This window comes from Blastomyces dermatitidis (genome assembly GCF_000003525.1).
Source record: "Blastomyces dermatitidis ER-3 genomic scaffold supercont1.12, whole genome shotgun sequence".
Lineage (NCBI taxonomy): Eukaryota > Fungi > Ascomycota > Eurotiomycetes > Onygenales > Ajellomycetaceae > Blastomyces > Blastomyces dermatitidis.
The window spans coordinates 481,764-496,460 of record NW_025544785.1 but is presented as its reverse complement, the minus strand read 5'-3'; the positions used below and the strand labels follow the sequence as shown (position 1 = coordinate 496,460).

The window sequence follows — 14,697 nt, the reverse complement described above, 5'->3', positions numbered from 1 at the left end:
TAAATCTGTTTCTTTCAACCCCATCTTAAAAGGTCAGTCAATGATTCACTCTCTATAAGTCTGTAACTCTCACAGTGATTCATAAGTAATGAATAAGAGTTATCACAAAAACACAACACCCCCCAAAAAAAAAAAAAAAAATACTAAACCCCGAAAAAAAAAACTCTCAGTACTCCCACCTCTACCGCGGAGTCTACCCCTTCATTTTCCCGAAAAGAAACCCGACTTCAACCAGAAGAACTGGCAGGAGGACGTCGACAACCGCCTCAAGTTCGGCATCGCAAAGGCCATCCAGCACCAGGTGCTGTCGCTCGGCGACTCGGTTGTGTGCGTGCAGGGCTGGCGCGGTGGCATGGGCCATACGAATACCATCCGTGTCGTGCCGGCGGATCCGAGGAATTTAGGGCTGGCGGAGGCGTGAGGTGGTTTGATGGTGTGATGGTGATGGGGGCCCCCCCCTTTTGCAGGGTCTTTTTTCTTTCATGATGATAATCCAATCGATGGGTGATGTTAGATTTGGTTTGTTTTATTTTCTTTCATGTTTTTCTAGTTAATTCTTTTCACTTTCTTGCTTTGCTGCTTCCTACAAAAAAAAAAAAAAAAAAGAAAAGAAAAGAAAAAAATACACAGTACTTAATGAAAAATTTGGTTTCTGGTCAGTCTGGGATGATAATTAATGGTTCCCGCTTTTTCTTTTGCGGTCTTTATTGTTTTTTAAGGGTTATTAAAAAAAAAAGAAGAGAAAGAGAAGTACTTGTGAAGCCTAGCTTCCCCAATGAAAGAAGTGTTCCAGCTATCTGATAATATATGGGAAGATCGTTTTTATTTCGCCTTCTCTCAATGCTTGATTCCTATTCAATGAGTTATGTTTATACTAGTTGGAATACAAAAAATTAAGCCAGGTAAAAGAATACAAAAATAGTTACCAATATCTTGCACTCCGCCCCGCTCTTTCTGCTCTGCCTCAAGTGTGTGTGTTTTGTGTTTTGTGTTTTGTTTTTGTTTTTTTTTTTTTTTTTTTTTTTTTTTTTTTTTTTTTTTTTTTGACGAGAGCCTGTAAAACTTGAAGGAAAACACAGTTTTACTTCCGAATGCTTCTTTGCGTAGCAGTGTACAAGGGACATGGCAATGGCATGGTCGTGTGGCTTAAGACAAGAAGAAAGTGGGGAGGGGAGAAGGGGGTTGGTTATTTACACAATGGGGAACTGGATACTGGAAAGTTTGCCAAAAAAAGACAACAAAACGTGAGGTAAAGAGGCCGAAATTATTTTAGGAAATAGAGAGGGAAATAGGATGCATTGTATTTCCCATGCTCCATGCAAGGCTGGATTGGTTGGGGTTGGGTGGGACGAGGTATTGACGTTTGCACCCTATAGGTAGTTCCGGTTTCATTTCCTTTTTTACCCATCCCATCTTCTCCCCTTTTTGTGCTGTTCTTGTGGGTAGGATAAAAGTGTGGTGTTTGGAATTAGTTCAGATTTTATTTTTTTATTTTTTATATATACATAGCTAGCTGAGCTCATGGATTCATTCATTTTTTAGCGACATAACCTCTTTTTTTTCTTCTTTCCTTTCGTGCGTCGTATTCGTCAAATTCGTAGGTCAGGGCGTAAGATGATAGATGGAACTCGCTATGATAATGACTGTGCCGCTAAAACAATGAAAGAAAGGAAAGCTGCTCCAGGTGACGGTGTACGTGGTTCGAAGAAACTTATCAGGAGAGCATTGAAGTGTGCAAGCTAGTAATCGTCTCCTAACTCGACATTCTCATCCCTGCCGACTTCGAAAGTCTCTCGCTCCCGATCGCGTTCCCGTCCACGATCCTTGAGTCTTAGGTTGCGTCTATCAATGTACGTGTGGAATTGGTGCCAAGAACTAATTTATGGTTTTCTTTGTTAGTTATGCCTGTCCTATTATAAAGTCTACACCCGCGGGTTGATTGTGCTGGGATAGTATACTTACTTCGGGGCATGCAGTACATATCTAGCCATCGCTTCCCGGAAGCGACTCTTGTATTCTTTCGGACTAGTGACGGTTGGCCGATTCTTCCCCCCGCCAGCAAATCCGCGATCCTTAATCCACGACTCTAATTTCTTATCCCAAGTATATGTACGGATGCAATCGATGATTCCGACGACGAGTTCCTGGCGGTTTTCGTCAATCGCGATCATGAGTGAGTAGTCCATAACGTTCTGTCGGGCGAGGAATAACGTGTCATTCCATACGCTCTGACTTAGTAGTTTCTTGGAGTGTTCTCGAGTGAACAAGGGGCTCTCGTAGATGAACTCCACCATGTTTTCGTCAAGGAGGACTTCGTTGCGCTCTCCTGTGCTTTGCACTTTGCGATTTCGCATTGAACCCTTTAGGTCGAAGATCCTTGTTGGGCTCCGGTCGTAGAACAGGTTCTCCATGAGAAGAAGGAACCAGTTAAATTCGACACCAGTCGCAGGGTTTTTGATGATTACTTGGTAGAAGCCGAACATCTTCGCGATGGCCGAGGGCAGTTCGTGAAATAGAGCCTCAGACATGATTTGGAAGTATGCCGGTGCGAATTTTAGGAAGGCCTGGGTCTCGATAGTTGAGAGCGATTTGAGGATGAACCGATCGTCTAGGGTTTTGAGGAAGAGTGACTTGGTTTTTCCGCCTCTGGAATCCCATTTCATGCAACGGGAGAGTGACCCCACAATCCGGTCTGAGACACCGCATTTTCTTCGAAGTGCATCGAATTGCTCGGCATAGAAAACTTTGCAAAGCATCTTTGTCTGGCTTTCTTGGAACTGGTATTTGAGATGTGTTCCCGTCTCGCGCAACAGTGACTGCTCGACTTCTGGCTCACGACGTCCATCGGTGGCCTTGACTTCAATTATTTCGTCATGCTCTTGGATGCTCCAAAGCTTATTCTTGTAGTCCTCAGAGTCCAGAGCAAAGGCTATCAGGGAGCTTGGTTCATCTTCTCGAACAATGATGTCACAATCTGCGAAAACGTGGTCGGAATCGCTGAGAGGGTATTCGAGCGGGGCCCAACCGCTGGCGGAGCGTTCGGCCCAGAAGTTCGTTAACACTTTAAGCAGCGAGGTTCGTTCATATTTCGGCAACTCCTTTAAATCAAGTTCATCAGGTGACAGCTTATTTGCTTCTTCAGCGGAGTCAACAATCTGTAGTTCGTCCAGCAGGCTTTGTTCGCCATCACTGTGCTCCTCTTCTCCTGCCCCTTCGCCCTCTGCCTCTGATAGAGCTTGCCCAGCTTCTTGCACACTTTCTTCTGATTTTCTGGATACCTCCTCTGGTTGGTCCTTGGCCTCTTCTAAACTTTCTGCAGGCTGAGCAGGTTTCGCCATGTCGCTGATCAACGTGGTTGATTCCTTTGAAGTAGCAGCAGATGGCTGGCTTGACAAGAAGTCCTCGTCTGATGGATCCCGTTCCTCAACTGCATCTCTCACGTTCTTGTAAACTTCTACAATCGGATTTGAGGATGCCATGGGATACGCGCGAGAATGCTTTCTTTGCAATGCTCGCTGTTGCCGTTCCCTCAGACGTTCTTTTTCAAATTCCCGGCTGAGTTGTTCAAAATGTTTTGCGAGATTAGAAACGCGCGAGCTCCTGGTTTGTACTGAGCGCGGTATCAGGGAGTGATGACTAGAAGTGAGCTTATTAGATTTTAAAGAGGGCAAGCCTAAGCGCTCCGAAAGCCTCTTTTCAGTCCCTTTCGTTTTTGAGCCATTGTTTTGTTCTACCTGCTTCTCGGTCTTTTTAGGACTTGAACCGCCGGTTGATGACCTTTGCAGGAGTTGCACTCCAGACGCATTGCTATTCTCATTATGAATATAACCTGGTTGCGACTGTGCTCTAAGCAAGGGCGGAGATTTTCCGCTTGGGCCTTTTCGAGTCGATCTATCCGCTGGCCTTGGTATACCAGAGGGTCTAGGTGTTTGAGGTGCGCGTATGGCAGGATGTTCAGCGCTATCTTCGCTGCACCTCTCCCCTTGGGCTTTGGCCTGGGTTTCGGTCTGGGTTTCATTTGAATCAATTGGTAGCAGCTCCGAAGCCGAACGGACATTTTCATCAACCGCAGGTTGACCTCCAGTATTATTTTCAGCTAAAGGTGGGGAGATGGGCTCAATCTGACAACTAGAATTTTCCTCCTCGCCATGGGGAGAGGTAGGCAGGTGTAACAGTCGAACATCTTCCTCTGTGGGAATCGCTGTCTCTGGGAGCTTCATAGGTCCCTGTTTCTCGATGTTTGCAAGAGTGGGAGAATGAAGCCGCTCCGGACTTTCAACATCTCTATTTCGCTTACTTGAATGCTCTTCCACTACCGAAGCGAGAACACTCTTAGCCTCTTGAGGAGATAGTGTCATCCTTCTCGCTAATTTTGGGCTTTCCGCCAATGGTGAAGTAGTTGTGCCATCTGCCTCCTCTGCCTCAATAGGGGTCGTTGCTGCCGTCTCGTCAGTAGAAGCGAAGGAAGTGACAGAAACGTCTTTATCGAGGAATATCCTTTTGAGTTGTAATGTTGCCAATCGCCGAATATCTTTTTCGGAGGGGAAGAAGTTCCGCTCAAATTCTGCGAACGTCGCATCCCACTCCACCGCCTTCTCTTGCGTTCCATGAATCACCCTATTCAGTGGGACAATTTCCCAGTATCGTGAATTCATGTATAGTTCTTGATGCTGTTTAATGAGGGCTAGATGCTCGTCATTCGCCCGTTTTGTGAGGGCTTCAATTTCTTGCCTGCAATTCTCAGCCATTTCTGGTATGACACTGTTAACGTTAATACTTTTCAACCTGGCCTTGACGGATAACATGAATCGATTCAAGCGCTTTTCAGCTTGCATGTAAATCTCGTTTCGGAGTCTGAGATCTTTATCAACCTTCCACGTAACGCGGGGTCGCGGGACAATTATTTCAAGCAGGTTGATAGGGTCATAATGAATACGAATAGCCACATCTTTGAAACCAAAATATCGAAGGTGATCGCGATGCAAGTCATGCGGACAGACACCGGCGCGTGCATGTAAATTACCACACCAAAATGATAATTCAAGGTATTTTCCAAAAGAATATCTCCAAGTGCTTTCCGACATCGGAATAGCTGGTGTTTCGTTGCCACAGATCTTGCAACAACTCCACATTAAAATCACGTCCTGCAATCCGCGGAGTTTGGATGGATGTGGCTGTACAATGACAGTAACCTGGGCTTCACCATGTACATACTGTCGGTGATGGCTAAACATCCGTTCGTCACAGCCATTTACGTCACAGACATCGTTGGCGCTCAGGCAAAGTTCCTCGACGTACTGACCTAGTGTGAAATCCGCTTCGAATATCCTGTCTGATTCGTGCTCATTGTAGAATCCAAGCGCAAATATGTCCGGACCGGCACACGGAACAGAAGTTGTGGTACAAACAAGGCTGTGAAGCACGACAATATTTTGATGGGCGTAGGGATCAAACAAGTTGTCGTTTCCGGAGATATAGGTTTCCCACTGCCTCTTTTGTGTTTGGTAGTTATGGAGCGCTCTGTCATATTCTGCATCGTGAACGGCATGGAGCACTTCCTTTACTTTGGCTGGAGCACCAGAGAGGGATTCATGGATCATCTCGGGAGTGATGAGAACAAATTTTTGAGATTTTGCTTTGTCGTCATTTAACTGCTCGGTTGAGAAGTCCTGATCACGGAGCCGTTTGAGATATGCAAGCTGTCTCTCAAGTTCTCTCGCCCGCATGAGAAGGTATGGAGGCATGAATTTTACGAATGGGGATGCGGAGAGGATTTTTGTTTGATGCTTCTCGACCATATCTTCATAGAAGGCAGGCTCAGTAGTAGAATTGGAGTTATTCTTTCCACTAGAAGCGTCCGTAGTGGTGTCACTGACAGAAATCGAGCCTTGGGATGCTACAGGTTCTTCCGCCGGTTTTGCTCCGTCAGTGATGGCTGACTGGGAGCTGGTTGGAGTGTTGTAATTGTGTGTTGTAGTTCTCGAATCGCTGCGTTGTCCGGTCCCATCTGTCATGCTAGAGGCGGCACTTGTTTTGGCCGTTGATGTTGTATCCGGAGGCGAGGAAGGTATTTTCGCAAACTCGTCCCTCATAAGACAGGTCTCCAACTTCAAATTGTATACAACATAGACCATGAATTCCGTAATCCGTTTAATCTTCATGAGGAGGTCATTTTCAGCACCACGTAGGACAATTGTGCATCCCAATTCCTTCGGGCAGCCAGATATATACATGTAAGTCTTCTTGCGGTTTTTATGGACATACGTTTTGACATCGAAGCTACCGCATTTGCCGGGGTACGATGGATTGGTGGCTAGCCTATCCATAGATGTAATAATCCTAGTTTGGGTACACCTAGATACTGCCTCAATTACCGAAGGCTTAACATTGTAAGCAGTGGCGATATTTGCTTTTTCCAATAACTGAAGCGCTAACCCAGAAACATTCTTTTCGACAAGAAGAAGATTAGGTTTGAGGGACGATATTCTATTGACCAAATTCTCGAGGAATTCACGTTCTTGACGAATGACAGGCTCTAGACTCATGAAATGCTGCTGCTGGCGTGCATATTCCAGTGGAAATGTAATGATAAGGATATTTGGTCTGGAAATACTGCGCGGCATACTTTTCAGAGCTAGGTTTTTCGTAAAAACCAGGCCAGACACGTAGGATGTATCCCCAGGTCGGCCCCCAGGTATCTTTTTCAGCTTCACGTAGTGACGTATATCCATCGCATCACCTTGTTGAACGTTAGGCTCTACATCATCCGTGGCTTTGAGAAGGATCGGTAATAGAGCAGTTTCCCAAGAATTGGAATGAGGAATATGATCATCTTTCAGAAGTTGCCGAAGGAGTTTGCGAACGTGGTCCATACTGGCTCGATTGAGTTCAACTGCAGGTGCGCCAGCACCTCTCATTGAGGAGCTTCTGGTCATCTTGAATCCGGCGGAGGCCGGCGATCCCTGCATAGATAGGGTTGGTGCGGGTTGATCATGGTGGAAGTACATGGGCTGGTTATCTTTCGAAGTGCGCGGGGATAGGGCCTGGTGGATGCTGCTCGCAACACTCAAATTACGCCGGCGCCCAGAACGCGGCAGATTCACTGCTCTCGAGCTACTGACGCTCGTATCGTCGCCATCGCGGGACGGGTACAATGCTGATATTCCGGACCGCTCACCCAAACGAGAACGACTCTTTCTGACGGCTGCAAGAAGGCCACCGAAAGACGCTTTCTCACTTTCGCCACCACTTTTAGAGAGACCGCCATCTGAGACAACCGCGAATAAGTTCGATTGTTCATCACCACTTGAAGCATCATCTGACAGGTACTGGGCAAGATCTGGATCAATAATGTTATCCCGGTGGAAGGCTGGAAGCCTGGATTCGCGGCTCATATCATCTGCAGCGCGACGCTGGAATGGGGCTCTATCCTCGTGGTAGGATTTGAAGCTGCGAATATATTGATGCCGAGAATGATGACGTTTATGGCTAATGGAATGTGGCCTTCCATTCATCGACGATTTCAGCGATCGCGACGAAGACGGCCTCGCAAGTTGGCGATCGGAATCAAATTCAAGGATGGCGGAACGTCGATTATTCCCGTCACCGGTACGTCGAGTTGCAGGTATGGCCATGGTGGGAGTCTTTAGCACATGATCAACCGATTGAGACACGACAGACGAAGCATCGTCGTCGGCCACGCTCAGGCGGGATATATTCCCATTGGAAATAGCATGGGGGCTCCGGGGATTTATAACAATAGGGCTCATGTCATCTCCAGATAGATCTGATGAATCATCCTGGTAAGCGATAATTTTACTCTCACAAGGTCTGCAAACCCGTATCGAGCCGGAATTTCCGAAATCAGCGCCTGGTATTAGAGAGGTACATTTCGCATCGAAAATCTGGCCGCAAGTGCGGCAGTGGTGTTTCCTTCTGAATGTGGAAAAAGGTTCACCACAATGGAAGCAATCCTTAGCATTTTCATCACGCATCCAGAATTCCTTGCTGAGAAGCTTGCTCCGGAAAGGCGGTGCCTCCTGCCGAGCTTGGGGAGGAGGGAATTTTCTTGCTCGGGCATCAAGGCCCTCATGATCAGCGCGGAACGAAATATGCACAGGGGTCGATGTGGACTGATGGCCATTTGACTCTGAGGACGACATCCTTGAGGGTCCAAAACCAAGTAGGCGCGATTGACTGATTTTGGAGGTGGCCTTTGCCTGGCGATCCTTGAATGAGGCCTTAGATGAGTGCGCGGATGATGGTTCTTTGTCGGTCATGGTGAGCGACGTTGCTAGTGTCGTAGGTGTTCTGCCTTCGTGGGTGGAACTATCCGTGGTCGAGAGTTTTGAAACGCTGTTCGTGACGTTAGTTGGAGCTGGGGAGTGATCGTTCGAGATCGACTTATTAGAGTTTCCAGGTTGGCTGTCCCTACGAGAGGGTTGCATATCGTGCGTTCCATCGATCGATGCTCTCCAAGCAGATCTTGAGAAAGATGTATCGAGTTCAGCTAGACCATGTCGATCCCCAGTTGCAGAACGTAACTTTGGAGACGCTGCGCGTTCAATGTTAACGCTTTCTGGCAAGCGACTTTCTCGAAAAGATTCATTGTTGTTGTGCCGTGCTATTAAAACAGGTGAATATGACTGTCGACTCGGTGCTGACTCCTGCTGCGACTGCGACTGGGTAGCGGTAGTGTGAATCGAACTATCCCGTCTCTCTGAACTTGCAGATTCGACATTCTGCATTATACTGGACGCGATGCTCCCAGAGCCGCTTCTACTGTGAAACGGAATATCCTTCATGGCGTTCACGTTTATTTCAGTCACTGTTGGATCAGCCACCCCTGAACTGGCCATGGTTAGAGGGGCAATCGGGGATTTCAACGATCCACCAATCGGTCCTGATGCTTTTGACGATACACTGGCAGGCTTGGAGGACAATCGTGACGACTTCCCTGTAGAGTGAGTTGTCGACCCTTCTTGTATTGGAGGGAAGGTGCCTAGAACCGGAGACTGGGATTTGGATGAGTTCGCAAGAGATGGTTGCACTTCGGCAGATCCTGTAGTTGCTTGTCCCGATATGTTTGAGGGAAACGAAGACGAGGTAGGGCTCCTAACCGCTGGTGTCTCTGCTGGTGTTATGTCAGATTGTCTTGAAGAGCCGCCAACCATATCTTTAACACCGCCCACGGAAGCTCGAAACCGATTATAAAGACCGCTAAGGCCGCCTTGCAAATCTCCCACTATGCCCTTGTTGTCCGTTGCTGAGGAGGTAGTAGGCGGGCTGGTAAGTTCATAGAAGACTGTGAGCTCGTCTGATTGGCAAGCGGCATTGTGTATCTGGTTTAAAGCTTCATTTCGATGTTCCCGTTCCGCCTGCGAGCTCATCGATGCAAGGGAGCCCCGTCGCGATGGTCGACCAAGTGGAAGAAATATGGAGGACGCGGAGGGGCTGGAGTTCCCCTGTGATTTTTGAGAAGCCATGTCCATACTAAACACGCTTGTATCCAAACTAAAAAGCAAAAGACGTCCTGGTCTGATCAAACAAAAGCCCCTCCTCGTACATGGTGGATAGTTGCAATGGCCCAAAGCTTATTCCATCGTTTGGTCGTCTATCTTAGTAAAGGAGACGTGACTATTCCGAGTATAGTGCGCAGATAACGGACGCATGCAAGACACGCAGAAACAGCTAAATCGAGGTGGAGAGAATCGACGGTCGTGGTCATCTCTGGGATCATACTTGCTGCCGCCTGGATGCCAACTCAACGTCGATGATCAACAAGAAGACGTCACAATCCGAGCTCACGACCGACCACAACCGAAGCAGCCAATGGGAGAGCGCCGTTGGAGCTGAGTCAGCCTGTGCAGATGACTAACTCGATTCTGCCAAAGCGGTGAGGAACGCGTGGTTACAATGGGGGTTGATTTAGCCCGATTTAGAAAGCATTGATCCGAAGAAACTCTCGCAGCGAAGAGCCAACTGTGAACTCTGTCAATCGGGTGTTTTATTTGGATGTGTTGAGTATTTTTTTTTTAACCATTTTACAAACTATGAATTGGCAACAATCGAGGATTAGTTATGTCCTACGATTCTGTTCAGCTCCAGCATGGAGACCCTGAGACCCTGGATTGCGCCTCTTGTCGAAGCTGCGTTGTGCTTATGCTTGGGACAGCCACTGCCGGAAGATGTGGCTCTACGTAACCCACTGAAGTTGGTCGATGATGATAGCATCCATCGAGTTCGCGTGAGAGATCGGAAATTCGTGCAGGTTGCTGAAGTACGCGTTCGGAACTTAGATAGACGGGTCACGAATCTACGCTGACATAACGGACCATCCATAGTGGTCTCCCGCTACAGGACCCGTCCGGGGTATTCTATCCGACTCTGTCACCGCCATCTCGAGCACTTTTTCTAGAGAGTCTACGGAGAGCTATAGGAGGAAGACCAGGAAACCTCTTAACAGAAATACCAAGGGCGCGATAATAAAGATCAATGAATTCGATATTGTTATTAGCCATGTTAAGGCTCCACCTGAGATTACTCTATCTGTTCTGGACTTCCGCGTTGAGGGATGCGAAGGTAGTAGTATTTTTGGCCGTCCAGTCGATATCACTGGTCATTCCAGTATATCCAGCATGGCCAGGAAGTGTTCGAGAAAGGAAAATGGCCAACGAAATGGCGGTGGTCTCCCAAATGGTGAAGGGCGGGAAGCGAATGTGCCCACAGATACGGATTCAGAGTCGGATGCGTCATCTCTGAGGTCCCACGCCTGTGCCTCCATCGCACCTCCAGCCTCACAAGACAATTTTATATCACAGCTTCCAAACAGTCGGCGATCGGAAAAACCACTCGCACAGCCTAGAAATGACTCTGCATTGCCTAAGAAGAACGCTACGTTGTTACTTTCCGCCCTCACCTCGAAATCGGGGCTGGAGCCAGATCCAGCTATTAAGGAAAATCTTGATAAAACGGCGGAAAGGCACAAGCCATCCTCTAGTCGATTAGACGTGGATATAGAGCATATTGGTTTCGCGACTCAACTCATCCCATCTATTGAAAACGCGATCCCTTTGGACGAGGAAATCAACCGCAATTGTAGTGGAGATGCCGAATCGTTACCCCCATCTGGGAGCCCACTTGCAAGGACACCCCGTACGCACATCTCCGGTGAAAGATCCCCATCCCTCAACCAGAACCGTCAAAGGGATAGTGCGGCAAGTAAAAGAAGTGGCGACAAGCCAAGAGACCACCTAGATCCTCAGATATCTCCGGAAATGGCTAAACCAACGACTAAGAATAAACTGATGCCTAACAATAGCCCCAAGACGAACACACAACCCGGCAAAGACGACCCCTGGAGCCAGATGGTCCGGATTCGACGTCGGGATGTTACAATTCGAAAGGACCAAGAAGAGTTGATCGAGATGAATGAATCCTGGTTTCCTCCAGAACCTGGGAAGCAAGCGCCACAAGCCCATGTCCCGATACACCTTTTGCAGAAATGGAATGATATGCTTCGTCGCAGGTCATCAAACGAGACAACTAGCACATGCGCGAACCCTCATTCTGCAAACGAGGATGAGGATCTCGACGCTGATCTACTGAAGTCTTCGCCAGAAGGCGAACCGCTGGACTCAGAGTGGACTCCCACGCCACAGCCGTCATCCTCTTCTCATCTTGTTCCGCAAGATAGTAGCCCTCCAGCTATAAATAATTCCCGCCTACGCCCCCCTTTCCCTGTGAAGGCTAACCAGAGGGATATTGTAGCTAGTGGAAACGAGGATGACCTGGGATATGGACCTGACATTGGTACTAATTCGCAAAAGCCAGCCGATCTCAGTACTGCTACGCCCATTGAAGATGAAGATGTCCATTCCGAGATGGAAATATCACCTCCCACTGGCTTGGGAAACGTGAGCCAAGCCGATCAGGACCCTGAGAACGACAACTTCACAAGCTCTGTAGCTTCACTGCCATCTGCCAATAAAGTTTCATTCACCGAAGTCGAACAGACTCCGTATATCCAAGTTGGTAAACGGAAAATGGCATCAGCCACTCGTAGCCCGAAGAGCATTGACGGAGACTCTGGGCAAAGATTTACCAAGGTTTCTTCGGACCCTCTCATTCCTTCAACGTACGATACCCGGCGTTTAACAGTTCAGCCGGGGCCTTCTGCGTCTGTAAGCGGAAAAGCCACGCAGACTGCTACACAAAACCCCGGTCTGGCATCTCTAGAAAGATTTAGCCCATTGGATTGTGGCTCGACGGATGGGGACGACGATTCTATAGTAGGGGGACAACTAGTGTCTAGCTTGGATGAATGTGCGCAAAATACTAATGAGGAGTATTTGGATGTATCCGTTACTGCCCGAGCTCTAGGAACCATGATGAACACGAATAAACCCGCTAGTAATTCGGTTAACGTAGGCGGATCTCAAATAGAAATGAATTCCACCCCGTCGATTATCGGAAAGCGGAAACGAAATGAGGTACCCTCTATTAAGGATCGCAATTTAGCTAAACAGCCAAAGATTTTTCAGTCGCAAACCTCTCGTCTCAGCGCACGTTCGTTCGTGGTAAGGCCTATGGAATGTCGACAACCTGGATCTGAACGCGGTCGATCCCGTTTCGGAAACAATATATTGCCATCAAAGACAGAAGGCGTGTATAATCAGTTCAAGCGAGCCTATCCTGACTATGCCGGTAGCATTGATAATTTTAAGCAGGCATGCGATAAGCTACAGCGCCTGCGGGAACAAGATTTCATGAAGCGATCATTCCTGTGGGATGATTTTGTTGTGCAATATCCGGCATATACCCTACGGCATCGCTACGAGGAGGATTCCTCCCATACTATTTCTTACGAGACTTACTTCCAAAAGGAAGTCACAAAACCACGATGTCGAAAGCGCAATCTCACTGCTCGCGACTTGGAGCTTGTCTTTGCTGACAGGGAAAACGAGCATCATGTCGCAGAGGCTTCTCTTACGCGAAATGACAGCAGAGGGTCATCTTGCGTCAATCTACTAGGTAATGAACAGGAGCCTTCAGCCCGAGAAACTCCAGTGGTTCATGTACTGCCATCAGACGAAGAACTAGACGATGGCCAGGAACTGAGCATTCCTGAGTCCAATCATGGAGAATTACTGAGCAGCCCCGAGGTGGACCATGTTGATGATATTTCTGGATCAAGTGATGAGCTTGGCGCTCATGACACTGCCAGCGTTGAACTTGGTGATCCGGATACTTCCTTTGCTCTTTCAGGTTTCGAGAAAGAGAGGGTCTCTAGCGATGAGGATATTGAAGACAAGCTCATATTGGATGAAATTGCTGAGTCAGTTGAAGGGCCACATCGATCTCTTGTGCCTTCAACAGCTACGAAGCAGGCCCGCAGCATGTCTCTCGAGCTTGACTTTGATGATGATAGCGTTATCCTCGATAGCTCCCCTTCAAACTGGAGCGAACAAGAAAGTGATCATGAAGGTAGGAGTGACCCACCGAATGAACACAGCCATGTCTCTCTTAGAAGCCAGGAGAGGCATATTTCACCTCCACCACGTTCTCGACGGCCGTACCGGCGCTTTTTCCGTTCGCCACCTGACTCTGTTCGAGACCCTTTCTGGAATTTATACAATAAAGCGAAGCAACCCGGCGAAGTTAATAATACAGATGATCCAAAGCCGTGGTATAGATTTCCAAATACACCATTCAAGCTCTATGCCCGCAACGTTGCAAAACTCCAGGCAGACTATGCCTTTCGGCAGGACGGATCCAAAGCGGATCCGATTCCTGTGGATGAAGACGGCGTTGTTCGTCCCTCGCCTCTAGGAGACCCACGGGGCATGGGTTCCATGGGGTGGAAACTTTGATAGACAAAATCTGTGACCGTATTTTCTCAAAAGGATTTTTTATATACTGGCGAAGGGGGGGAAAAAGTTATTCGGAATGCATGTAACTAATAATGATATAATGATATGTTTACGCTTATGAAAAAGGTTTATACTATGCGTTCATGGACGGCCTTTGCCCATCTCTCACTCTCTCCTTGTTTTCTTTCAGGCCCTGTGCCTGTCTTTCCCTTTGCCTTCATAAGGATTTTCTTAACTCGCCATTTGATTGGGTACCTGGCCCCAGCTGGCTTCAACGATTGACGCGACCATTTCGAACGCCCTTTGTAACCTTTTTTTTTTTTTTTTTCTGCCGCTCCGTTTTACGGCTCTATATAGCTTTGCGTTATGAGCGAAGTTTCTCTCCCGGATCTCACTAACTATATATAAGTAAGTAGACGGAAAGGGTTTGGAGTGGGGCTACTCAGCATAATCCTAGAAACAGGTTGGTTCATCGGGGTATGAATGTGAGAACTATCGGGACTTGGTTCCTCTTTGGAGAGCGTTTTCTTTTTTTTCTTTTTTCTTTTTTCTTTTTTTTTTTTCGTGTGAGAAGAATGGGCCACTGGCACGCGTAAACGATTTATTTCCATGCTAGGGAGGAAAGCGAAGGCATCATTGAAAGAATTCTCATGGTGTTTGTTCCATTTGCACGGTGAAGCAAGTTTGTGTCCATTATCACAAAGTATAAGGGCAAGTACTTGGTGGCAGAGATATATTGATTAGGAGGTATAGATTTATAACCCTAGAGAGTGCGCAAGGTAAGTAGTTGCGCAAGGTAAGTAGTAACAAACAGTAAAACCCATGT

General features: G+C 47.5%; 3 protein-coding genes across 3 annotated transcripts in view; 2 read left to right on the top strand and 1 right to left on the bottom strand.

Annotated features, from left to right (window-relative positions):
* The window catches only part of BDCG_08738 (pyruvate kinase), a gene marked incomplete at both ends in the record, with an annotated part of 2,421 nt that extends 2,000 nt beyond the window's left edge, over positions 1-421 (top strand). The window contains 2 exons of the mRNA XM_045424526.1: positions 33-58; positions 171-421. Of these exons, the coding sequence (XP_045273216.1) occupies positions 33-58; positions 171-421 (277 nt within the window). The remainder of the gene's footprint in view (positions 1-32; positions 59-170) is intronic.
* A 1,318-nt stretch (positions 422-1,739) lies between these two features.
* On the bottom strand, positions 1,740-9,485 carry BDCG_08737 (1-phosphatidylinositol-3-phosphate 5-kinase; the record flags this gene model as incomplete). The annotated part of the gene is made up of 2 exons (XM_045424525.1): positions 1,740-1,875; positions 1,963-9,485. 2 exons carry the CDS (start codon positions 9,483-9,485, stop codon positions 1,740-1,742), a joined length of 7,659 nt encoding a protein of 2,552 aa, XP_045273215.1.
* A 472-nt stretch (positions 9,486-9,957) lies between these two features.
* Positions 9,958-14,496, top strand: BDCG_08736 (uncharacterized protein). The gene is made up of 2 exons (XM_045424524.1): positions 9,958-10,279; positions 10,344-14,496. The coding sequence occupies exons 1-2, from the start codon at positions 10,109-10,111 to the stop codon at positions 13,869-13,871; spliced, it is 3,699 nt and encodes a 1,232-aa protein (XP_045273214.1). The 5' UTR covers positions 9,958-10,108; the 3' UTR covers positions 13,872-14,496.
* Positions 14,497-14,697: the final 201 nt, after the last annotated feature.

Coding starts and splice junctions, on each gene's coding strand:
- BDCG_08736 (XM_045424524.1), top strand. CDS start 10,109: ATGGAGACCCTGAGACCCTGGATTGCGCCTCTTGTCGAAGCTGCGTTG. Junction 10,280..10,343: donor AATTCGTGCAGGTTGCTGAA/GTACGCGTTCGG, acceptor GACCATCCATAG/TGGTCTCCCGCTACAGGACC.